This window comes from Thermobia domestica, chromosome 6 (genome assembly GCF_964235325.1).
Source record: "Thermobia domestica chromosome 6, izTheDome1.hap1.1, whole genome shotgun sequence".
Taxonomy (NCBI): Eukaryota; Metazoa; Arthropoda; class Insecta; order Zygentoma; family Lepismatidae; genus Thermobia; species Thermobia domestica.
In genome coordinates, this window is record NC_137459.1 from 136,724,904 (window position 1) to 136,751,637 (window position 26,734).

Sequence of the window (26,734 nt, forward strand, 5' to 3'; positions counted from 1 at the left end):
ACGTTGTTAATCAGATATAGCCTAAAATTATGATTAACTCTTGAACTTCAATTTTTGGTTAGCTATAATATTTTGCAAAGATGAGGCATACAACAGTAAATAGATCATATTGAGTTAAACAAAATTACATGCTGGAGGATAAGTTCTCATACATGGTTTTTGAGATAGTCTAGAAAACGATATTTTATGTCGCTAAAAAAGTATGTCGTTCCTTACAATTATAACTGACTAGCGTCAATTACCCGCTTCGTTTGGTTAAAATAAGACAAAAAATTGTAATATGTTCCGTTAGTCAGTCACTTTTTACTATTACATTATTGAAGAGCTATCTGATATCGGTCATTTTCTATCATTTTATATATCCACCCCTCCCCAAGGTTACGGGGCTGAATAAGGATTTAAACGGCAGCGAAAGTGTCACTATTCATCTCAGCGACCTCGAAAACTATGGATTTGACAATAACATCGGTCATTTTTGATCATTATATATACATCCCCTCCCCTTCCCATACGTTGCACCGCCAAAGTAAAACAATAAAAATCATTCCAGGCCCAAACCTCATCTGTGTTGAAAATTTGATCGATATCGGTCGACTGCCTCAAGAATTATAAAGTCACAAAGATAGTCACTTTCATTTTTATTTTTTATATATCCCCCCTCTTCCTCCCTTAAGTTACAGCGTCAAATTGCAACGATAAAAGCCATCTCATGCCCAAACCTCACCTATGTTAAAAATTTGATCGAGATCGGTCGGGTGGTTCAAGACTTATTAACTTTTTTTTATGTTAATGCCCCCCTCCCCTACGTTGCTTTCAGCAGCTTATAACTCCGAAAGGAAGCATTTGTGCACCCAAGTTGGTCTATACATTTTGTCTTATCTTGGTGTCAGGAATCACCTCCCAAACGTTGTCGGTGTTGTTTTGAAGCACCCTGTATATATGTAGTTTTTAATTTGATGCATCAAATTATTAATCGTACATCTGAAAAATACACTGCTAACTAGGTGATTGTATGTATTGTTTCTCTTCTTGTAATGGCGATATACTTTTAAGTGCGACGCAATAATAGTTATAATTTCTAGAGATTGCAATAGACACTATTTTCATAAGCATAAATACAGCATGTAAGTGAATACATGTGGAACACATGTACAATATTTGCAAATTGTTATTTGAGGGTAGCTGCAAAAGAAACCACACTGATAATAACAGTAAATTATTTCTTTTGGAGAATTATTTATCTTTACTTTCCAGTTTCAATGCGTACAGATAAAATAAAACATATTTAAACAATTACTAAAAAATGAATAACAAAACAGCTGCTTAACTTACCATTTGATTCTTTATATTTTAGAATATAATTTGTAATAGGAGTACTGCCTTGATTAGGAGTAGACCACGATAAGGTAATTGACCTACTGGTTTGCTCGTCTACGTGTAAATTTCGGGGGAAATCAGGAGGTTCTGGAAGACAAAAAAAAGTTATTTTTGCTTTAAAGGCATTTCTAAAATCTACAAGATTTGATCTTTCGAAAGATATATAACTTGCTATACTTAGAATGGTGTTCTAACATTTTAAATAATATCGTTAACTCTTTTCGGTAAAGAAAAAAATCGACATTATATAAGAACTTGGTAATAAGGTAGGAATTGTAAGATATTGGCAATAAATAATACAAAAATAATTAATGAAAAATATTTTTGAAAATTAATATGAAGCTGTCTCGTGACTAAGCGTTAGTGTATGCACTTTCCGCGTGGAAGACCCGAGTTCAATTTTCAGAGAGAGCTCATGTGGTTTGAATTCCATGTTAAACTCTAGGTCTTCGTCTCATATAGCGTTGCTGCTGAATGGGTGTTAAACTCAAGTTAAACCAAACTGAATATGTCTTTCACTGTATCAGAAAATTATGAGAACCAGAATCCTTATGAAAAGGTTCCAAAATCTGATTAGCATCTGAACTGTTCGATTCCATTTTCAACATCATAAACGTGAACACGACACGCGTTCAAGTAAGCTTCCTCTGTGGTAAAATAATGTATCTATGCTATCTAGTGGCTCAAATTTGAACAAAGTGGTGCCAATAAATGTGTACAGGGCACACGTTGCAAATATAGTTCTTTCGCAATAAAAAAAATGTAAAACAAAGAGCGGAATATGCCCGTCATTCGTTCTACTGGGCATTAGTTCCATGACGAGAAGACGGAATAGCCAGTTTGGAAAGCGTCAATAAAAGAAAACATTAGTTCCTAAAACAAACTTCATGCAAATGGCTTTTAATGTGCTTGCAAAGAAAATGCCTCCATCATACCGCCATAGAGAGTTAGATGGAAGGAAATCGAGGAGTAGAAAGACGAAGGACACAACTTACGAAATGATTTGGAAAATACAAGAAATTATTGGTAATTGAATGAGGAAGCTAAAGATCGTGAAACGTGGAATTAAAAAAAAATATATATCCTAACTTAAGTTGGGGAAGGAGAGTCTTTTATTACTCCCAGGACATAAGTTGAGTTGATTTTGAGTTCGGCATCTCTTTCAACAGCTAGGCTATATGAGACATGGACCTACAGGTTAACGTGGAATTCGAACCACATGAACTCCCTCCAGGAATCGAAACAGGCTCTCCCACGCTAAGGTCGCTTAGGCTCCAGGACCGGCCAACAGGCTGAATACTTAATTGAGCTGAGCGAGCGAAGCGAGTGAAGCTCTAATACTCGGGTTAGCCGTTTGGTTGTCCGCGAACTCCTCCTAGACCGTTTGGCCGATCTCAACCAAACTTAGCACGCTGATAGAGTATGTCGTGCTGAGTGACAACATAGGTTGAAATCAAAAATCCGATGTACCGTCGAGGAATAATCACCGAAAAACGCTTCCTCCTAGACCGTTTGGCCGATCTCAACCAAACTTAGCACGCTGATAGAGTATGTCGTGCTGAGTGACAACATAGGTCGAAATAAAAAATCCGATGTACCATCGAGGAATAATCACCGAAAAACGCTTCCATAGACTTAACATGGGGAAAAAGTTTTCACGTGATTTTTTTGTCAACAATTAAAATCTGCGCGTGATTTTCAAAAATTCCGGCGAAGCCCTTTTATTTTTTTAGCGTAAAAATTTACAATTTTAATCACAATTTAAAAACAAATTAACGATTTTTTAAACTTTTTTTTAGCCGGAACAAAAGGTCAAGACGAAGAATTGTGCGATTGTTATGAAAAATACTGATTGTTTTAAAAAGTCACAATAAACTGATTACGTTGCTTAAGCTCGCTCAGCTCATTTCATTGCAATCGAGTATATCCATTGCATTCCTAGTAATAATTGCTCTTAGAACTTAAAGTGATTATTTGGTAGAACTAAATATTCTGCTATTAAGAAATGACTATATATCCTAAGATTAGCAATCTTCATCGTATTATCTAAAATTAACATTGAAAACTTAGGTAGTCACATCTACACCTACAACGAAATAGGAGCAAATTTTCTTTCCGAACCAAAATACTACGTTTCACTACATCATATCATAAATGACCCTAATACTCTAGAATAATCATCAATGCCCTCTGAACTGCTGTAAACGCAAAATATCCAGCGGGACTTCATATGTTCTAAAAAATGTGGAATTGAAATTTATTGAGGCATTGCTTTTATTCTGATGATGAATTTTATGAATACAGCATAGGTTATAATTCGAGCGCATAAATAAAATAAAAAAAGATTCAAAATAGATATTAAAATTAGAGAGACACAAGTATTAACATTGTAAAGGAAGCTACTAAAATACTATAGCTTATATACGATACAACAATATATATATATATATATATATATATATATATATATATATATATATATATATATAACAGGATTTACAATATTTTCATTGTTGAACCTAGGTATATTTCAGGTGAAGGGAGTAAAGACTTCCTCCTAATTGATGCTCTAACCTCCTGAGATAATTCTTAATTCAAACACTTTTGCACTGAGATACCTTTAATTATATTAATACTTGTCTAAGCTTGTATTATTGATATGTCGTCATTCCTCCTCCGGAAACAAAATTCAACAATGTGTATTTCTCAGCAAGATACTTTTTCTTTCAATTTTTAATTTATAATTATTCATAAATCTAGAAATTATAGTACTATAAATGGTACATATACATATTACTTGTTAAATATAGATTGAATTGTTGGAAGGGGTTGCATGTGAGTTTAGTGTCCCGTTCAGCAGCGAGGCTATATGAGACGGGAACCTATAGCTTAACATAGGATCCAAACCACATGAGCTCCCATTGGGACTCAAACCCGCGTCTTCCACGTTAAAGAGGCGTACCTATCCACACAGCTACGAGGGAGTTCATAGATTGAATTGTATATATAATTTTATGAATATAACATGTTATTTACAGTATATGTAATCATGTAGATTATTGAACGCAACATACATTATATAGGTTGAACTGATTTTGAAAATTTTTAAGTACGAAAGTAAAGCAAATACTAGACTAAAACACTCACAATAATACTCAATAAAGAAACGAAACTTAAAAATAAAAAAGTACATAATGATTACTTCATATTAAAAACACTTACACAATTAACGGATTATGAACACAACACAAAAAAGTAATTAATTTAAATGAATTTTGCAGTTTCAGTAAAAGAAAAAAAATCCCAATCTAATGAGGAGTCTGCAACTTTGAATATGTGAACGCAACAACATTATTCTGCCTTTGAACTTAGTAAAGATGTACTTACCTTGCACAAATAAATCTATTGTTGAGTTGTCCTGACCATAGTCATTGGTTGCTACACAAATATATTCCCCTCCATCCTTATGGGATGCTTCCATAATACTTAATTCTGACATAAATCCATTTGAGAGCGGTGTGCTTTTTACGAGATATCTATGGAATAGGATGAATCAATATTAATAAATCTATAAATTTTCAATTAAAAAGAAACAGTTGAAATAATATTTAAAAAGAACTTGCACAAAATTCTATAACATCTTAGAATACAATATCAATTTTTCACTAATCACACATATGCAAATTCATATTAAAACCTGTAAATATATTGTTAATTTTAAATTACAAATTCTTTAAAGTTTTTGGTTAACCCTACTTAAATTTCCAATATACTTCATGGCAGTGAGCCACTTTAATGTTGGATATACGTATATGAGTGCGAAGTTGAAACAGAGCTACTCTTCATGGCATTCATCTTTGATGTACTTATAAATCCACCTGTTGTGCATTTTCTTACCTGACGTCATAACCTGGACTAATGCGACTTCCTTTGACCTTCCAGTAGATATCCAAAGGGCTATCACCTTCAACTTCGCATCTTAAATGAATAAGATCACCTTTACGCACTGTTTCTTTGCGATATTTTGTTTTGAAACGAGGTGATGCTGCAAAGGGAAATAAAAACTTGACAATGACTCCTGAGTAATTGACGGATTATACTTACTAAAGCTAAGCTAACCCAATAAGAGAAAAAAATGAGAGAAATAAAAAGTTATGCCTAAGACAATTGTGCTTCTGGACATTTGGTTCAGTTCAAGCGTGTACTAAAGATTACAGTGCAGTACAGAAACTTCAGAATTAACTACAATCTCGTTAATCAATACTAATTTTAATACTACTCTTATTAGGGTTTGAATAAACCTGTCGTAAAGTCTATGAATTATTTAGTTGAACTCCTGTTCAAAAACCTCTCGTTAATATTCTCTGTAATCTAATCTATAGGTTGGATTAAATAAATAAAAATAATTATATAAAAGATAAATAAAAGAATTAAAAGAGGAAAACAATTTCATATTGAGCTTACTGAATAATTAATTATTATATCCGTGAAAGATAGCGATACAAAAAGTAACAAGATAGTAAAGTTTTTAGTACTATAACAATTAGAATATACACTAAATAACCGTATGCCAGGTATCCTGTTGAGAAGTTGTGTCGTTAACAATGAAATTAATGTTTACCAATCTTTTATATTAGTAAGCCTTCCATTTAGGAATATATTTACATAATAATTTTGTATTGTGAATAATAATGAAAGTATAAATTAGAGCTACATTTACGAAGAAGTTCAGGTGTCATAAAATATTGATACAAATTTATAAGTAAATAATACAGCTGTTTACTACCTTACACGGGTGTAACATGTACTATTTGGTACAGTAGTTATTCATGTTTTAGGTGCATCAATTATAGTCCTTCAACATGTACACTGTTGATAACGTAACGTCGATCTACATGGTAACCAAATTTGTTCCATGTCTGAGGAAGTATGTTCAGCATTATAATCCGAGAAATACACACGTTAGCCGGCCATGGAAATGCTGGAAGGAAGTTGGCAAATTTGGATACGAAGACTGTGTCTTCAACAAATTTCCCAAGGAAGAAATCACACGGCGTTATAGTCGAACGGAGTGACCACGAAGAACGTTATCGTCATGTCGATATGTTGTCATTGTGCAGCACAGTTAACCCAGAGCAATAGATCAACATGATCGAGAAGCATTCACACATTTGTGTGAGATTGGAAACGGAAAAGAAGGTGGTGGTGGAGTAAAAGGTATCGGAAATACAACTATTCTTCTTGGCACAAGTCACTACGCCTGTGTAAGGTAGTACAGAGCTTTCTTGGTTCACTTTCGAAAACTTCGAATCATTTTATGAATGTAATATATGTATCCCATAATGCTGTACAAATTTTTTTTTTAAAAAAAGAAAATTATAAATTAAATCCTCTACCAAATTCCCAATAAACATAGGATCATGTAATTAAATCCATTTTGAGGTATTGAAGTGAGAAGAAAATAACGGAAAATTTACTATGCATAGTCGAGGTAGTAATGGAACGGGAAACTGAAAAAGTCCTTAGTAATAACTAGGGTTGTAAAATTTCCGGAAATTTTGAACCTGCTGGCAAAAAAAAAAAAAACAAAACAGTTTTTTCCGGTTTCTTTCCGGAAAAATTGGAAAAATTGGGAAAATAACAAAAATCTTTGTATTAGCTTAGTTTTACTTGTAATGGAACCGTTTTTTTCGAACGCGTGGAAAATGTAAGTTGAGAAATCTCAATATTGTGAATATTTAAAAAATAAACATTCAAAAATAAAACTGTTGTAATTATTCTTGAAAATTAATAGTCTGCATTCATCTTCTTTATGTGCCTTTTAGTCGTTTACTTCTCGTTGTGCATTAATTACAGAACTTCTACAATTGCATACACATCTACCATCATGAAGCGTTTCTGTTGCAACAAACAGGGCTCTTGAGTGAAACTGAGATCTTAACGTGCTTTTTGATCTGGTGAAATTTTGTTAATTTTAACCAAATTACTTCTTAAAAGAAAGAGCAGTAGGCAAATTTCAATAATACTCATGCACAAAGACATATAATTACTATTATTTAATATTCAACTACAGACTTTAATATAAACTTTATGTACAAAATTTTGTTTGTAGGCAAATACCTGTTTCCTAGGGTAACAAATTATCTGTATATATTAAAATGAAAGTGACTATGTTTGTAACTTACAGCTCTTGAACCACCACACTGATCTCGATAAAAAATTTCAACATAGATGAGGCACGGGCCTGAGACGGTTTTTATCATTTCACTTTGAAGGTGCAACTCGGAGGAAGAGAAAGTGCGGATATATATTGAAATGACCAATATTAGTGTCAAACCCATAGTTTTCGGGGTTGCTGACATGAACAGTGACATTTCCAATGAAGCTTAAATTCAAATTCAGCACTGCAACTTGGGAGAAGGGGAGGGGCGGATCCAGGATATGATCAAGGGAGGGGCTAAACCATATTTTGCCGTTTTATCCAGTGTAAAGCAGGATTGAAGTCCATTTTATCCAGTGTATATCTGAGCGTCAAGGGGGGGCTATAGGGGCTATAGCCCCCTTGGATCCGCCACTATATATATATATATATATATATATATATATATATATATATATATATATATATATATATATATATATATCAAATGAATGAAAATAGCCGATATCAGTGTCGAATCCATAGTTTTCGGGGTCGCTGATATGAACAGTGACATTTCCGATCCAGTTTAAATCCAAATTCATTCCCATAACTTGGGGGCGGGGAGATATATAAATATGATCGAAAATGACCGATATTAGTGTCGAATCCATAGTTTTTGAGGTCATGAGATGAACATTAACACTTCCGATGTTGTTTAAATCCAAATTCAGCCCCGCAACTTTGAGGAGTGAGAAGGGGTGGATATATAAAAATAATCGAAAATGGCCGATATTAGTATCGAATCCATAGTTTTTTGGGTGGCTAAGGTGAACATTAACACCTTCGATGCCGTTTAAATTCAAATTCAGGCCCGCAACTTGGGTAGGAAGAGATATATAAAAATGACTGAAAATGGCCGATATTATTGTCAAATCCATAGTTTTCAGGGTCGCTAAGATAAGCAGTGACATTCCCGAGGCAGTTTAAATCCAAATTCATTCCCGTAACTTGGAGGCGGGGAGATATATAAATATGATCGAAAATGACCGATATTAGTGTCGAATCCATAGTTTTTGGGGTCCAGAGATGAACATTAACACTTCCGATGTTGTTTAAATCCAAATTTAGCCCCGCAACTTTGGGGAGTGAGAAGGGGTGGATATATAAATATAATCGAAAATGGCCGATATTCGTATCGAATCCATAGTTTTTGGGGTGGCTAAGATGGATTTAAACGGCATCGAAAGTGTTAAAGATGAACATTAACACTTTCGATGCCGTTTAAATCCAAATTCATCCCCTATTAAAGGGGAGGGTGACATTTATTTATTTCGGAAAAACAACAGGCAAGTGCCTAATTACAGTTTTCCCTCACCCTATGGTAATACAGAAACATGCACATGTAATAACATAATAATATGATCTCAATTGTAATACACTGTAAAATACATACATAATAAAATAATAATATGAAAGCAAAATATACGTTAAAATACAGATTAGCACGATATACGGGATACGTATGTAGAATGAAAATTTTGTTTATAAATAAAAATATCTATATCTGGGTGTCCTTGTGATACAATATACACATTTTTCTGACAGGCGATACATCCAATGCATTAATCCTTTGCGCTGAGAGATGGAATATACCTTTATGGGTTCTCGTTACTCTATGTGGGACGTGAATTTTGATTTCTGATAACTAGACTTCGGATCGATATGCACTAAAAAACTACAAAATATGCATGCAAATATGCGCATAAAATCACGAAAATATGCACTAAAAAGGGTAAATATGCACCAATCAAAAGCTAAAGTTGAATGAGAAATTTTATTACATCTTTAGGAAAAAATTTTATTACTTAAACTACGTATACTTGGTGTATAACTCTGATGCATTCATGTTACAATACACAAGTACGTAGTTTTCGGTATTTTCTGGCAAAAACTTTCTGCGTTTGTCAGTCAAAACATTTCTGTACATCGATAATGTTCCAGCCATGTTACAGGTCGTTAAGGGACAGTATTTCAAAAAAGCAATGTTACTTGGCGATAAATCTGGAAATTCATGGGTCATTGTTTCCAGAAACACTTTATTTATATGACAAGAATTTTATGCCAGGATTTTTCGCGACTATTGATTGTGCTTTCCGAACATGGGCTTGTCCGACTGGTCTTGGTGGACTCTGTGTCTTTGTTGACTCGAAACAGCAAAAAAGCACTAGAAAATCCTAATTTCCGCCCTTCTAACCTCGTTATGAATTTTGGAATAAAACTGAAATGAGAATTGATAAACGCAAGTTTGCTTTTAATGTTTTCAGCTCCGTATTCAGTATTTGAAATTAAAACACTATCTACAAATACCATATACAAACAAAAAAGATTAGAATGCTTTAAGTATCTCAAAGTAAAGAAGGAATATACTGAGAGAAGTAAATAAACATTTCTGGCATAAGCATGTAGTAAAACCTGTCTAGCGAATTTGAATAGGACTTGCAAAAATTTCCATTCAAGATTTCCTGGTTAACGAAGGTATTCCACTGTACATAGTGGAATAGAATAAATGCTGTACATACCGTATTCAATTAATACACATAAAACTTACAGTGAATAAAAAAAAAAAAAAAAACTACATACGTTTTCCCAGGCCAAAACAAAAAATAAATGCTGTGCCCTTTTTCGCGCTCACCCCTTTACTTTTGGCTCCCTTTTGATCTATTGTGTATATTGCATTTTTTCCCATGTCTCTAGACTAGCTAGAGAATGAGTTACTGGTATTTAAAACAACACTATGATATTTGTACTTCGATTCCCGATGGGTACACTCGATCGAAAAAAGTGTAAAAGTTGCCAGCATTCCTGAATGAGGTTTTCGTGGGATTTCCTCAATCACACCAGGCAAATGCGGGATGATACCTAACATATAGGTCCCAGGCTCCCTCCTTCCTTTCCTTTCCTGGGATCGTCAAGGGACGTCATCCCTCACATGTGACGGGCTAACATGGACATAGATGCCGAAAGCCCAAAAATCTAATTCTAATCCTAAAATTGCACTTCATTCAAGAACTCGCACAGTATCTAGGGCCTTACATGGCGGACCGGGCTTGATGGACTAAAGATTAAGTGTGTAAGTAAGGTAAAAAAAAAAAAAAAAAAAAACGAAGACCTTTACAGACAACGTAATCCATATACCTAGCCTCATACAAAATGTCGAAAAATTTTGTAAACTCTGCATTCTGGAACTTGAAAATTTCGGTTAAAAAGCTTATTTTAATATCCGTTGTTCGCAACGCAGATTTTGCCTAATCAAGGGAATCATACATTTTTTACCTCTAAATTCGTGGGTCCGTGAAATATTTCCCTTTAAGATAAATTTCTATTTAACAAGGGCCCCATTGATGGTAATTTTTACTGTATTGAAAGCCCGTATTCAAAACCTTATGTTCTTGTTTAAAAGAAAATAAATCCACTTGAAATTAATTTTGTATACAATTATGTGTAAATCCTAGAATATTTTCTTCTGTGTAACATTGTCCGTTTCAAACAGCAATACTTTACAATGTATAACATTGGTACTTTAAATGCAATAAACTGATTTGAGTGAGACAATGACATGAATGAGAAGATGGTAAAGTTATCGAAAACATAACAGAAGACTTAGTATGAAAGTTATGTTTCGAGAGACGGAAATGCATATCAAAGCAACACAAGCTTGGATTTAAATACTATGATAAACTCGCTTAAAGAAAACTCGGGAACTTATTTTCTTATCTCAGAAAGTAACTGCTGCGACAAGTTTTAGATTTCGTTAAGCAAATATTTTGATTAACTGAAGAACGTATTTTCAAAAGGGTTGTTCATTTCTTCCCGAAATACTTTTCAGTGGTTTCTTTGGGATGAACTCTGTCGGAGTACGCAAACAAGGACACTATGTATATTGTTTCATAACTGTGTAAATTCCTTACCAGACTTGTAATTGCTGTGAAAACAAAAGGAAGCCAATAAAGTTTGAGATTTTGCTGTAGACCAAAATGGAAATGTCCTCTTCTGAAAATAAGCTTGCTTACTTTGAAAATACAGGGTCCGTTCTGAAAGTATCCAAACTGTCTGCAGTGCCGCACGAAAATCGGTCGAGGGTGCGCGTAAGTTGTGTCAGATGGCAGTGGGGACCTTAACCTTCAAAACAAGCTCTCGCTCAGTTGCATGTGAGCTATGGTTGAAGTGCTGTCGCTCGTGTTATATAAACCAAAACAATGTCGCGTCGAGAATTTGTATTTGGTGAATTTGATAAAAATGGAGCGTGCTTTGGAACAGCGCTACGCTGTAAAATTGAGTGTTAAATTGAAAAAAAAAATATTTACGGAGACTTTAATCTTGCTACGGGAGGTTTACGGCGAGGAAGTGATGTCCCACATGCAAGTTTACACTTGGCATACGGCGTTCAAGGAAGGACGGAAGGTGGTAGAGGACGAAGAACGCTCAGGGAGTCCATCCACATCAAAAACGGAGGAAAATGTGGTCCATGTGAAAGCTCTTGTAGACAAAGACAAGCGTTTAATTCTCCAGGTGATTGCAGAGGAGATGTGACTGGCGAAAACGCAAGTTTTTAAAATTGTTACCGAAAACTTGAACATGCGAAAAATCTGTGCAAAAATGATTCCGAAGATTTTGACGAACCATGAAATGCAGTGTCGTGTGTGAATTTATCACAAAATTGTGGTGCATGTGGACGGTGACGAAACTTTTCTCGGCCGAGTGATAAGCGGGGATGAAACCTGGCTATTCTACTGCGACCCCGAAAGCATGAGAAAGTTCAGAGTGCCACACCCCTCGTCTTCTCGTCAAAAGAAGGCCCGGATGTACAAAGCAAAGGTGAAAATAATGCTCATTGTCTTTTTCGATGCGAAGAGGGTAGTCGTGCACAAAGAGTTTGTACCTTCTGGAACCACTGTGAATGCAGCTTACTACAAAACAATGCTTGAGGTCTGCGACAGAGGGTCCACTGTGCCCATTTTGACATCGCTGACAAGTGGGTGTGGGTATTTCACCACGACAGCACGCCGGCTCACACAGCGCTGTTAGAAGGTGAGTTTCTGAACAAAGTACGCGTGGCAATGCTACCTCATCCTCCTTACAGCCCGAAGACTTGGCACCGACCGACTTGTTCTTCTTTCCCAAGGTAAAAAGGATGGTCAAGGGAAAGCGTTTTGTGTGAATTTAAGAGGTTCAAGCTGCCACGACCGCAGCATTAAAGAGGGTGTCATTCAAGAAATTCCAGGACTATGACGAACAGTGGAAACGTCGCTATACTCACTGTATTGAAGCTCAAGGTGCCTATATTGACGAATAAATTGTTTGCAAATAAAATAAGTTCGGATATTTCAGAACGTATCCTGTATTACTTGTTAGCACAAACTTTGCGATATACTGTATATTTTCTCCTTGAATGGTTAATGTCTCATCGCCTTCAGTCCATTGCTTCAAAAGATAACTTCTAGAAGATTTTCCTTCCGGCATTCTCGTACTTCCACAGGACCACATAATTTCAGATCCACACAACAGTAGCAACTTTAACTTCCGAGATGGGTAACGTAGAAATTTTGTTGTAAATGACTTGACACCGTTATTTATATCTTCTAAACAGGTAACATTCATGCATCATTGCCAGATGGATAAATTACTCAAATCTTTCTTATTCTCCTTTTACTTGATCTTGGAAGATATTCTAAACTGACAACAACCAACCATTTCAAGGTCTTGACTTTATTTATATTAGAAACTTGAAATTTCATTTACGAGGAAAGTTGCTGGATGCTAAAAGTGATCAATTTGATCATTCGTTTAAATATGCATTTATATGCAGTAACGACATAAACATGCACTAACCTCCAAAATATGCACACATATGTACTATAAAACTCTGCTATTTTGCCCCTAAACAGCTGAAGCGAATTTACATTTTTCTGTTTAAAGAGCATATCAATATCTCATCAGAAAAAAAAAAAAACATGCAAATATGCTAAAATCCGAAGTCTACTGATAACAAATATTCTGAATCAATTGCACCATGAATTATTTTATGTAAGAAAGATAAAATGAAATGACTTCTTCTGCTTTCAAGAGATTGTAATGAATATTTGTTTCGAAGGCCTTCGTAGTCCTCAAATTTTGGATATATCCCTGCTTCTTTATATGTTAAAAAGCGCACAAATTTATTTTGAATGTTTTCGATTTTGCTTATATATTTCTTACTATTAGAACCACATATTATTGCTGCATATTCCACCTTAGACCGTACATAGGCAGTGTATAATGTTTTAAGGACATTAGTGTTAGAAAAATCACTTCCTAATCTCATCACAAAGCCAAGGTTCCTAAAGGCCTCACCAACCACTCTGTTGACATGAATATCGAATGATAATTTTGACTGCAGAGTAACTCCAAGATCAGTATCATAATCCACTCTCTCAATTGGCGTTTGATTAATAGTATACACATTGCGTACATAGTTCACTTTTGTGATGTATGATACTACTTTGCATTTTTTAATATTCATCAGCAACTTGTTTGATTCACACCATTGAGATATACCATTAATGTCACTTTGCGAAGAAATTGCATCTAATTCCGTGGAGACACTGCGATAGATTTTTAATTAAATGTAAATTTAATTGAAAATGACTGATACTAGTGTCGAATTCATAGTTTTTAGGATCTGTAAGTTCATTGGTGACAGTTTTGGCGCCCTTACACAAAAAATGAAACGTATTTTCCCCATGCGAAAAACGGGTATTCTGCTAGTCTTTAATAATAACGAACGAAAGTTTCACATGTTAAATTCTGCAATACTTGTCGCTGCTCAAATTTACGCACTTGTGCGGTGTATGTGTGTATATGTAAATAAGATCATCTCTCTTTTTGAGTTGTTCCAAAAATATACAAATAATAAAGAGGGATTTTTATCAGAAATCAGAAAATTAAAAACTAAAATTAAAAGTTGTTGCTTTAAGTATTTTTCTGCTAGCAAAATACGTTGTATATATGCTGGAGACACGTCACAATAAATAAAATTAGTGTCAGGAGAATAAATAGTTTTTAAATTATATTTTCAGGATTTTGCCAATGCTTCCAAACAAAAAAAAAAAAAATTCTAATGGGTTCAAAATTTCCGGAAATTTTGCACAGCAAAAGGAAGATACGTATCTCCATAAAATATATATATTTGATTTTAACATATTGACATTAACTAAAATGATACTGGCACTGTTATTTTAACACTTCCCTGCCATTATAAGATTACTTAAGGTAATTTAAATGCGTCCATATTAATTAATTTAACTAGGATCATATTTCAGTATCTCTCGTAGCCATAATTCCATTCTATCACAGTGCTAGTTTTAAAGGAGTGGTGCAAATATATTTGTTGCCACAAAATTTCTCTATTATAATACAAGAAACATAACTAGTCAATGATCTTAACTGTAAACTAGTAAATATAAAATAGTTTTAATTTTAAAAGCGCAATATGGTAAAATATTCGAAAATTTCAATTTTTCCCAATTTTTTCCAATTTTTCAGTTTTTTTTCCAAGCTCGGGAAAAAACCGGTAAACTGTTTTTTTTAACTCAAAATTTCCGTTTTTTTTTCCCAGGCCTTTACAACATTAGTAATAACACAGAACGATTACTTACCATTCACAGTTAAATGAATCACTTTGCTTACACCTGGTCCTATTCCATTGTTTGCCTGGCACAAAAAATATCCCTCATGTTCTTCAGTTGACCTTGTAATAACTAGTGAGCCATTCTGAAGTATTTTCATCTGAAGCTGATGACCTATTTCTCTATATTCTCCCGGTTGGTTTCCTAAATACAAAAGAGGAGTCAGAACAGAAGTCCATGTATTATATTTATATAGCTTGCTTTCGTAAAAGACCATGAGATAACATTGCAAGCAAGCATCACACTTGCCAAAATACACCGGGAGAAAATAAAAAAAATGAACATCCAGAAATATGTGTGTTTTAGGTGAATAAAACTTTACCCATAAGTGGTTTACGCTGTATATGATCATGTGCACATTGCCATATAACCATGAACAGAATGTACAATCATAGACAAAAGTAAATAGTTTGTTTTATATGTAATTCCGAATATAAAAATGTTATTCTGCTTTGCCAACGATTGTACAGGGTGATAAAACACTGGGATCATATCGGTATATTTTATAACCTCCTACAGCTGCAATTTGTATCTGCAGTTTTGCATAGAGACGGTGCCGAATGCTATTTTGGTGAATAGCGCTGTACGCTTCTTCCACTTGGTAGCTTAGTTGTTCAAGACTTTTACTGATGTTTCATACTGGACCAGATGTCATCCAATTGAGCCAGTTTAATATAGATTTGATTTCTCTTGCTTCAAATCTAGTACCAATACCGATGCACGAATGAATTTCTAGAAACTTAGGGAAGCACTTTAACACATATGCAGATACTGTATAAATAGATAACTTCCTATAAAATATTGACTATTTCTTGATATCAAAGAGACATTTTCCAGTAACAAAGAACTAACATCTATGAAGAACATGCCATTTCTTTTGTATTTTTCAGTAGTTAGTGTATGTTTTAGTTGACGTTCAGAAAATACTTAGAGTATGACAGTGAGCAAAGTATTTTCAAAGTCTCATATCAGAATGAAAGCATTCACTTAATTCACTAAAGAAAATAATGAATTACCACGGTATGTTCCTGAGAGGTAATGATGATCTAGTAGCATTTTGTTTACAATTAGGAGTTCAAGAAGAATATGTGCAATATTAATTGGAAAATTTTACTTTTCTATAGATTCCAGATTTGAACTATTTTAAGCACTGTGGTCTTCATTAGAAAATAGAAAAAAAGAATTATTCATCCTAATTTTAGGGCACTTAACCATATTCTCTGTAAGTAGATATATAATATTTCTATAGAATCAATCTGGAGCAAGATTAATCGTTTCTCAAGAATGAATCCCGTAGAAATTGACTATTATCACAGTATCAACAAATTTAATGACTTGCAGATATCAACTATTGTAAACTAAGGATTGCTCATTGTCAAACCACTTACCTATCCCTTGTTTCCATCTGACAACTGGTTTAGGAAATCCGTCTACTTGACAATGAAGAATTACTTGATTTCCAAGTACTACTGTTTGGTCCGTTGGTTCAACAACCCACTTTGGAGGAACTGAAAGAGGTCACTTATGTTAATATCTAGCACAAGTTTGATCTTAAAGTCATCAATATACAAATTGTGTCAGTAAGTGGGTATTCAAGACAAATTATTCGACTCACTTTGAATTATCAATACTTTAAAAACATTGAAGCCATATAGAATAACTTCCCATATTTGAAAATTTAGCTTTCGCTATTTGGATGTTTTTCTTCTGGCTATAAGTGGCATTAGAATCATAACTTAAACAATAAGAATAAAAGAGAACGGTGAGGCTATATACGAAACATGCATCTAAACCCACAAACAGTTAGTACTACAGCTATAGCACGATACTCAATGTTAAGGTGTTCATGTTAGTTCAAGGCATTTAAATATATATATACATATTATGTTCAAACACCTTTAGAAAAAATGTAGAAAGTGAAGAAGTTCAAAGTTCTTTCAACATGTGCTGTCAGGTAATCAACTCTGTTGCAAAAGTTTATACAGGTGTACTAACATATAGGCGAAAGAAGAAAATAACTAATTAAGGATAAGAAAGTTATCAATGCGAATATTTTAAAAAGAAGGTTCTTTTTCTGCATTTATCTACTGTATATACGAGGTCTGGCTAGAAAATACCGGGACTAGTGCCAAATGTACGGTTTACTGTCAAACTTTAAAATGAAAGGTGATCCTCTTCAACATACTCCTCTCTTCTCTCTGTACATGTTTGCATACGAAGTTTGCATTTTGAAAGCAGTTGTGGAAATCTTCAGGTGTCACCATCTCGAATACCGCTGCCGTTTTTGCTTCATCTCTTCCACAATCTGAAAATGAGTTTGATTGAGGGCGGATTTCTCTTTAGGGAAAAAAAATCACACGGTGTCAAGTACGACGAATAAGATGGGTGTTCCAACATCGGAGTCTTCTTAGCTGTCAGAAACTGCTTAATGGTCAAAGCACTATGCGAAGGAACATTGTCGTGATGCACAATCCATTCACTGTTTTTCCACAAGAGGAGCCTTTTTCTTTCTCATGCGTTCTCGCAGCTTCAACAAAATCTGCTGATAATACTGCTTATTCACTGTCTGACCTGATGGTACCCATTCAATCAGAAGCAGGCCATTGATACAAAAGAAAATAATAAGTACGACCTTCACTTTCAGTTTGCTATTGCGTGCCTTTCTCATTCGCGGTGATGTAGGGAGTTTTTCAGTGCATGGACTGCCTTTTGTTTCAGGATCATATTGAAATACCCATGCCAGATGTTCCATTGTGTCACGGCACACATGCTTCTGGAAGTCCTTCAGTTCCAACATGATGTTTCTTAATACTATCTTAGTGCAAACTTTGCGCATGTTCAAATGATCGTGCAGAATTGCGCGGACATACTCTTCATCGGTGCTCATTATGCCTGCTGTCATCTGAATGATGAGCCTGCGATCTTTCTAGACAATGTCAGTCACTTCCCTCATTTTGCTCTGTTGCTGTGACAGAACGACCCGGACTTTCATCATTATTAATGTTCTCACGTCCCTTGCTGAAGCGTTTGTGTCACTCAAACACTTGCGTACATTACGTCGTATTATCACCATACACATCCCGCAGCAGTTTGGCACATTCATTCGGTGATTTGTTTAATTTCACAAGGAATGTCAAATTAATGCGCTGCTCAATTTTCACATTTCCAATTCTTCCAGCAATACGATTGCTCATCTCTCTCTGCAATGGCTGCTCACAGACTAAACCCGCCTGAGAGCAGCAATTCATGTATATCACTCTCTTCTAGAACGTTCGAGGTTGTTCTGTGCTCATGTGCTCCCCACTGCTCCACGCATACTACTAACAAGATTGCGTCCCATTATTTTTTTAGTCAAGCCTCATATATTTTTTAATACCAATTCTTTACACATGAAACAGTTCGAGAAAGTCCTGATCAACTCGGTCTTGAATTTATCGATAGTAGGAAGAAATTCTGTATTCTAGTACATTTTCTATACAAGGTAGCTGATGTCACCTGCATTGATCATATTGGGAAGCACAAAGCAATGATAAATATGATAAATAAATCCACCACAGATTAAGAAGCTGGGTGTCAAAAGATAAAGTAGAGATGAAGTATATCAATTCACAACGAGTAATATCTAAACTTCCTGAAGCAGGAAAGCAGAAATGATACAAATAATGTAAGCTCACTACTTTGTAATTTACCATAAAAGAAGCTGTTACGCAGTATACGCACAACACTTTATGTGCATTTCTCCCCGATAATTTGATTATCAGTAACTTCAAATTGTACACGCCCAGGCGGCCTTAACTCATAATTTACTATGGTACTCACGAGCCTTCCTACCAAGTAGGTTTCGAAATCCGTTCGTACAAACATAAGTAGTAGTGTAGAAAGTCGTTAATATAATAAAATGAGTTTTTAAGGCATTATCAGTCAATTTTATGCAAAATACAGTATGCAAGGCCTATGTAATACCTTCATGCGTTGCTGTTGCGAGGCTCGAGATGATAAAATTTTAAATACTGAAGTGAAATCAGGCATATTAGAGCATTAGGAGAAATTATATGGCCATTATAAGATGACATCAATATCCTTAACCTGAACGTGTAATGCTTATGTTTTGCTACCATTTCTAGTTATCGAAATTTTCAATGATCTTACATATGGGTAACCAAGCTCTGGAAGGTCCTGACAGAGGCGGCTTTTGGGGCGGGCGAACCGGGCCGTTGACCGGGGCCCCGCGCAGATTAAAGTATATGCAACATCACACATTTTAGTTTTAAAAAATATGAGAGAAAATGACAAAAGAAACAAATGTTTACGTATTTTATACACGTATTTTAGGCAACAAGTATAATATAACCAAACTTAATAAGCGTACTCGAAATAATATGTACTAATAATCCTAGATGGCACTAAAATTTCAGTTGACCTTTTGCACAGTTAAAACTAAAACTATATCTAGATATAATCTGATAAGCTTACAAAGAGTTTATAGATAAATATTCTAAGTGAGCAGTTTGTTTTTGTGTATTAGATAGTAGGCATTTCCAGAATGTTATATTGGGATTTATAATAACAGACGAGTCAATTTGTATAGCTTTAATAAACGTCTACCATGCGAAAAATATGTGCGAGGAGAAAATAAGCAAATGTGTTATTTAGTGGTGTATAATTATTTTTTCTCCGATCTAAAGATAGGCAATAGTGATGTGAAATCGGATTACAACAAGAACTTTTGGTCTAACTGTTGGTTAAAAAGATCCGAAGTGTTTCGGTTTGGATATTTTGATCGCAGTATTGCGTGAAGCCTGAAAGTTTCGTAGTTTTTTTTGTTTATTGTGTGTGCCTAGTTTAGAAGCATGACTTCGCGTCATCGGGATGTCGGTAGAAAATATGATTCAAGAAGTACCAAAAGAAAAAAAAATCTGAAAGGAGCTAATTTACCATTCAGGCGACACAAAGAGAAACTGGAAGGATTCATCTCCACTGGAAGGATTCACATTAAAGTGGTAATTTTTTGGACTTGATCAAGCTGATAGCTTTATTTGATCCAACTCTGTGGGATCATTTCTGACAAACGACAAAGAAGGAAGTTAAGGACAATTATACAACTACTTGCGAGTAACGTCAAAGCTGAAATTGTGATTAACGTGCTAAGTACTTTTATACTACTGTTGATTGCACTCGAAATGTCGCTCGTGTTGAATAGCTCTGCCTGATACTACGTTTTATTAACAAAACCACAGGCAGAATCGAGAGGCACTTAGTGGACTTTATAGCTGTAAAGGAAACTACAGCTTAAAGCTTAGCATGTTACATTTTCATCGAAATTGAACAAATTTGACTATCATTGCAAAACTGTAGAGGTCAAGGCTATGATAAGGGCGCAAACATACGTGGAAAAAAGCAGCGTGCAAAGGAGAATTCTCAATGTAAATTCCCTAGCTTTTTTGTACTTTGTGGAAGTCACAACTGGACCTTGGTGTTGGGAGGCGTAGCAAGTTTCTGTGCACGTACTTAGTTCTTTGGAATTCTACACAGACTGTACACACTTTTTTCTGGCTCAAATAAAAGACGGGCTGTTCCTAATAAACATGTCAAAATTTCTCTGAAACCTCTCTCGGAAACAAGGTGGGAATACAAAGTAGAATCCATCAACGCAGTCAGATACCAGCTTAACTGTGTGTGCGATGCATTGTAAAGTTTGTCTGATAGAAGTACAAACTGTGTATTTGTCAGTGAGTATCAGTCATTAGAAGCAGAAATAACAATTTTCGAATTTGTCATCTCACTTGCAATGTGGTACGAGCTCCTTACAAAGATTAATGTCATCAGTAAAGTGTGGCAAAGTGAGACAATGAACTTAAGTGTGACAAGGAAGCACTTGGAAGTGTTTCTCAAATGGCTCGAAGACTACCGGGAAGGTGGCTTTCAGGCAACCCTGCTAACAACGAGAGAAGTCACGGTAAAAGTAGTATTTAAAACCATTTTCAACACTGTCAGAAAAAGAAAGAAAATAGAAAACTGTCTTATGAAGCTGAGGACGAGGACCTAGAGCTTTCTACAGAAGACTGCTTCAAAACAGAATTGACTACTTCTATATAATTGTTGATACGATCCAACGAAGCTGTGAACTACGATTCGAAGCGCTGAAGAAGCATGAACACACATTTGGTTTTCTATACCAGGATAAAAATTTTATTGACATGAGCGACGAAGAGCTTATGAAGTGCTGTAGAAACTTAGAACAAGCACCAACTGCCGGAGAAAAAAGTGACAGATGGACTGGAACTGCATGAAGAATTGAAGATTTTTCACGAGCCTTTGATGGTGGAAATAACCTACTATCAGTGCTTAAATATATAAGTGAAAACAAATTGGAGGAAATCTACCCTAATGTATATATTGCTTTACGAATATTATGCATAATACCGGTTACCGTTGCAACCGCCGAAAGTAGCTTTTCGAGAGTAAAACTCACAAAAACATACCTCAGGAGCAGCATGTCCCAACAGAGGCTGACCGCTCTCGCCCTTGTCTCCATCGAAAATTTCATGGCTTCTTCTTTAGACTATAGTGCTTTGAAAGAATAATTCAGTCAACTGAAAAGTCGCAAAGCTGTTTTTTAAAGTAAACATTCTAGTTTCTTGCGTTTTATTTTAGAACAGCATTTACTTCTTTTTATCTTACAACATCAGTTTGTTTTACACAAAAGTTTACAAAGTATGATTGCGCATGTATCCTCAATCCAAATAGTAGGGCCCCATGGCGCCAACTCGCCCAGGGCCCCGCAAGAACAAAGACCGCCTCTGGTCCTGGATAAGTCTATTGGCTGACAACTTTTGAACACCTAGCTTTGTGTAGCGCACTGTACATTCCGCCATGTTGGTATATCAACAATAAAGCAATTTAATGTTATTACGTGCTAAATCAATGTGGAAGTTCACCAGAGGATCTATATGCATCATGTTTTGGTCACTACTCAAAACATCCTATTATACTTTAGCAATTTCCTTAGTTGGTGAATATATATATATATATTGTGAAAGCAGTTTTGAATACAAAACACCGCTTTGAGCTGGGAACTAAAATAAAGGCATCGCGTGGGTCAAAGCTGTCACATCAGGATATCATATTTTAGTAATTAGATTTAGCCTCTATCTTGAATATCCTAATATCCTTGGTCTCGATTCCTCCCCCTCCACGTCACGACACCAAGGACCAATGACAGGAGTAGCTTTAATTTCTTGATGCGAGAACAACTATTTATTTTGTATGCTGAAAGTACTGGTAATAGTTTTATATTACTTGACCTATATTGCAATACAACATGCCAGGAGGGGGCAGATGATGCCACTGGGGGATCACCCACCCCTTTCCCCCATAGTGTAGTATTATTAAGAGCTTTAATCGCCGTTCTGTTGGGAAAGACTGAATCAAAGTTCAGAAAATTTACGGGTAGAATGAATTATATCGGAAAGAAACATTACCTAAGGATGTATGGAAATTAAAGGATTACAAAATTTGCTTCCGTTCAAGTTATTGAACATCTTCACGGGTAGCTTTGACTTTAATGGTAGCTATCCATATTTCTATTTCTACTATTGAAACAATAACAAAGATAGTCGAAGTTACAAATCTCGCCGTTAGATGGCAGCAAACATCTTCCAGCGGTTGACATCTACCGGACAAAGTTGAAACTTCAGCGTGTAATCCTTTTTATTGTCTACCAAAGTTTATTTGAAGTTAATGTTATGTTAAAAAAAACTGTTATTCTTTTATTCCTGTCCATAAATTAAACCACTAGAATTCGTTGATAGCTTCGTACTAGCAAAACACTTGAATATAACATATTGGTCAACAATCCACTCACGTTTATTTGTATTTATTACTATACTTATAATCAATGTTATCCCAGGAATCATTTCTGTAAGAATACAGAGTTTTCAACAGATTTACACTTTTGATATGTTTGAACAACACACTGAGTCAATCCTTAAAGATTTACTTGAACCCTAGTATAATTTTCGTTTTCAAAATTGTAGAAATCTATCATCTGAAGAATCATGAGATTAACATTTGAGGCTGGTTGCTGCATTCGCATAGTCCACTTTCTGTAATTATATACCTTACAAAGCCTCACGTTAGAAGCATTATTGTTGTTTTAGATGTTTTTTGTTGATTCAAAGAAGTCATGAGCTAGAAAACTCAGAAATTTTCACATTTTATATTATTTTTATTGAAACTGAGATATTTATAATTAGAAGAATTATGTTTATTTATTTGTCTGTTGCATTACGCAATTTAATAATTTGTTTTATAATGTTAAGAAACAAACTCCCGAAAACTGCATTGACAATACATTCGTTAGCGGTTCAACACTTTGTATAAATGCTGTAAAGGTGTATTTTAGAAAATCGTAAAAAAAAAAAAAATCTATTTTAATGTTAAGAATAATTTTAAAAAATCAACAATATAGGACAGAATAAATTTGTAACTTAAAGAAAATTATGCTGTGGGAGTATTTTAAAACAATGTAGTTACTGAACTTCTACAATATTTTCAAGTAATTTTACCATATAATATTTTCTGTATTACCAGACCAATTCTTTTTGACATGCGATTACTTTTGTGTAATAGTATAGAGTTTGAAATACATTTCTATATACAAGAATGGGCAATAAATCATCATGAGCCTTAAATCAGATTTGTTTGTTACTATTTGGTATGGAACAGCTTATAATAATACCTTTTATCGTAGAATTCCGCATGGTAGTATGCAACTAATATTTGTCCATTATGTAATTAACAAGAAGATACCCTAAGGAACTAAGAAAGAAACTATATGATACTATGCAGCTACTTTTGAGAAACTTGGTATGCAAATTTCTTTGAAAGGGTCTATTTTTTGTCCATTGGGATAAGAGAACATTAAATTACGATGTTAACAATACTTTACTCACTTCTGCAATTGTATTTTAAATTATTTAAGTATACCTCTAAATAAAGCTTTAATAAAAGCAAGGGAGACTCTCAAGCTCCGTTAATATACCGAACTTAATTTTATACAGCTCTTGTATTTACACTTGAAAAATTACAGATTAATTCATTAGTTCAATTGTAAAAGCTAATGTAATATACAATTGTTATTGTATCTTGATGAACAAGCAGGTGCTAAAATACGATTATTTTCTATGTAGGGTTTAAATGAAACAATTAAAACTGCCTAAAATGGGTACACGTTGCATCTTATACTGCAATTTGAAATAAAGAGTATTTGGATTGATTTCCGATTGATAGTAACTTAGAACTCTTCTTTGGTAATGTAAACGTATATATTTATCTTCAATCCCACATAGGGCTAATTGAAATTTCTACATTTGAGTCGAACGAGTGTACAAGAAAATTTAATCATTTTTACATTTTGCCAGACGAAATCTAACAAATGATTTCTAAATGTTTTTTTAATCATTATTGTTTTTCAAATCTAGAGAATGGTTTAGAATAACATTTGAATAAGTCAAAGAAATCATATTTTTTTTTTGCTTGTCAGTAAAAACGTCACCGTATTATAAATGTTTAGCAACATCTATGATAAGTTATTACTAGTAATTTTCTAGTAAATTGAACTGACATTAACCTTGCTGGAACAAGAATTTAAACCAGAATGTCGTTAGTTAACAAAATAATAAAAGAAGAAAATCGGTATTATATATACTACTACATAAAGGATATACAAGGCAGTATATGAAGTATGTAATATTCTACTAAATATATATTAAAATCATACCTGCTTTGGTGTATTGTAATGTTATCAATGTTCTGTTTACAGTACCTGTGTGTCCAATGATGGTGCTGTGTTCTCGTGTCCCTAACAGAACACATAACGTACATCCAGATAACGCAGAATGGATAGCAGAAGCATGCATGATACTACGAACATCAATATTAAATAAGAATTTTGGAACTGGGAACAAAGTGTGATATACAATGAATTTTTACATTCACTTGCAAGTTTTTGGAGAACAAGAGGAAGAGTACATTACTAAATATCATTGAATAGCATTCCTGCAAGATCAGAAACACAAGCAATTAACCTATACATATACAAAAAGAATGGGTTAATAATTCACACCCAATAACAAACAACGAGAATTTGATTTACGGTAAATCCTGGAAGTAGCATATTCTAAATACGTATATGAAATTATCAAGTTACAAAAATTCAGATATGTATTTCTCTGTAAAAGTTAGTTTTCGACGTACATGGGATAGAAGTACAATCATAAGTAGTTATTGAATATTTAGTTTACAATACAAAAATAAACACTAACAAGTTATACAACAAAAGAAAAAAGATCTAGATGTATGCATTGGCCAGCGAAGAAGTGATTTTCTTAATAAATTCTGCGACATAAGGCTTCTTACTCTTAGGAAAGAATTATACCTCGTATTGAAGTAATAAAAAATGAATTTATTATATTTTCTTGGATAATTTAAATCCAAAGTTATTTATAGTGCTAAACAAAATACAATCTCACTCTTAGAAAGTCAGAAACGAAAGCAATGTAGGTATTTACACTTCTACTTTTGCTGAAGAAAATAGCAAGTGACATTATGTATTCATTTTAACTTCAATGTTCTCTTTACTTGAATACTGTATTCTATTTTCCGCTATTGCCTTCCATGTATACCTTTCAATATATTGTAAGTAGAGAAGTTCCTCTTTAAGCAATTTAGCCATCATTTTTTTTTAAAAAAAGAAAACTTACTTTACCTATTCCTAAATGTGAAAAAGAACATTTTCCACTCATTAAGAATGAATTATATATAAGTGATTATATATAAGCAGAAAAATGAAACAAATGTACCATTTGTCTCACATATTCTTCATATAAGAATTTTCAAACATAGAATTTAAAATTACATATTGCGAAACCATTTTGTTTCACCTAGGTATAGATAAGCTGGATAACAAGAAATATTTTAATAAACAATTTCTTTGTTAAAATACATATCCAAAGCTCTGTGTGCTAAACTCATGCACACACAAAAATAACATTTCAAAATGGGACGTTGTTCTAGATGGCCTTAATAAGGTAATAATTTTATCGAAATAACAAAATATTATAAAAAATCTAAATTACTTGCAAAAACAATAATCATAGTGATAGACGTTTAAGCTCAAATTCATGATATGTGTTTGACACTGGCCAACTACTTGAAACAGAAAATATATAGGAGTGAATTATTATGAAGCGCAATGTCAGGAGATATGGATTATTGAACACTGTGCTTTAAAAATATAATAAAATATTCTCTTCTTCGTATTCTATGCAATGATAAAATGAAAAAAAAAATGAAATAAAAATACATCTAAATTTGTGCACACTTATATATATAAGAAATCATGCTGGTTATTAGCGACAAGAAGCATGTTTGTTAGTATGCTGTTATAATTAAACCATTGTATGAATTGCATAAGCCGCAAAATCTAGTT

General features: G+C 34.1%; 1 protein-coding gene across 1 annotated transcript in view; it reads right to left on the reverse strand.

Moving 5' to 3' along the window:
- The window catches only part of LOC145687313 (cell adhesion molecule Dscam2-like), a 1,291,367-nt gene that overhangs the window by 77,250 nt on the left and 1,187,383 nt on the right, over window positions 1-26,734 (reverse strand). Inside the window, exons 12-16 of the mRNA XM_081760775.1 lie at window positions 16,632-16,751; window positions 15,214-15,387; window positions 5,275-5,422; window positions 4,765-4,913; window positions 1,333-1,464 (exon numbers count right to left, since the gene is read on the reverse strand). Coding sequence (XP_081616901.1) covers window positions 1,333-1,464; window positions 4,765-4,913; window positions 5,275-5,422; window positions 15,214-15,387; window positions 16,632-16,751 — 723 coding nt within the window. The remainder of the gene's footprint in view (window positions 1-1,332; window positions 1,465-4,764; window positions 4,914-5,274; window positions 5,423-15,213; window positions 15,388-16,631; window positions 16,752-26,734) is intronic.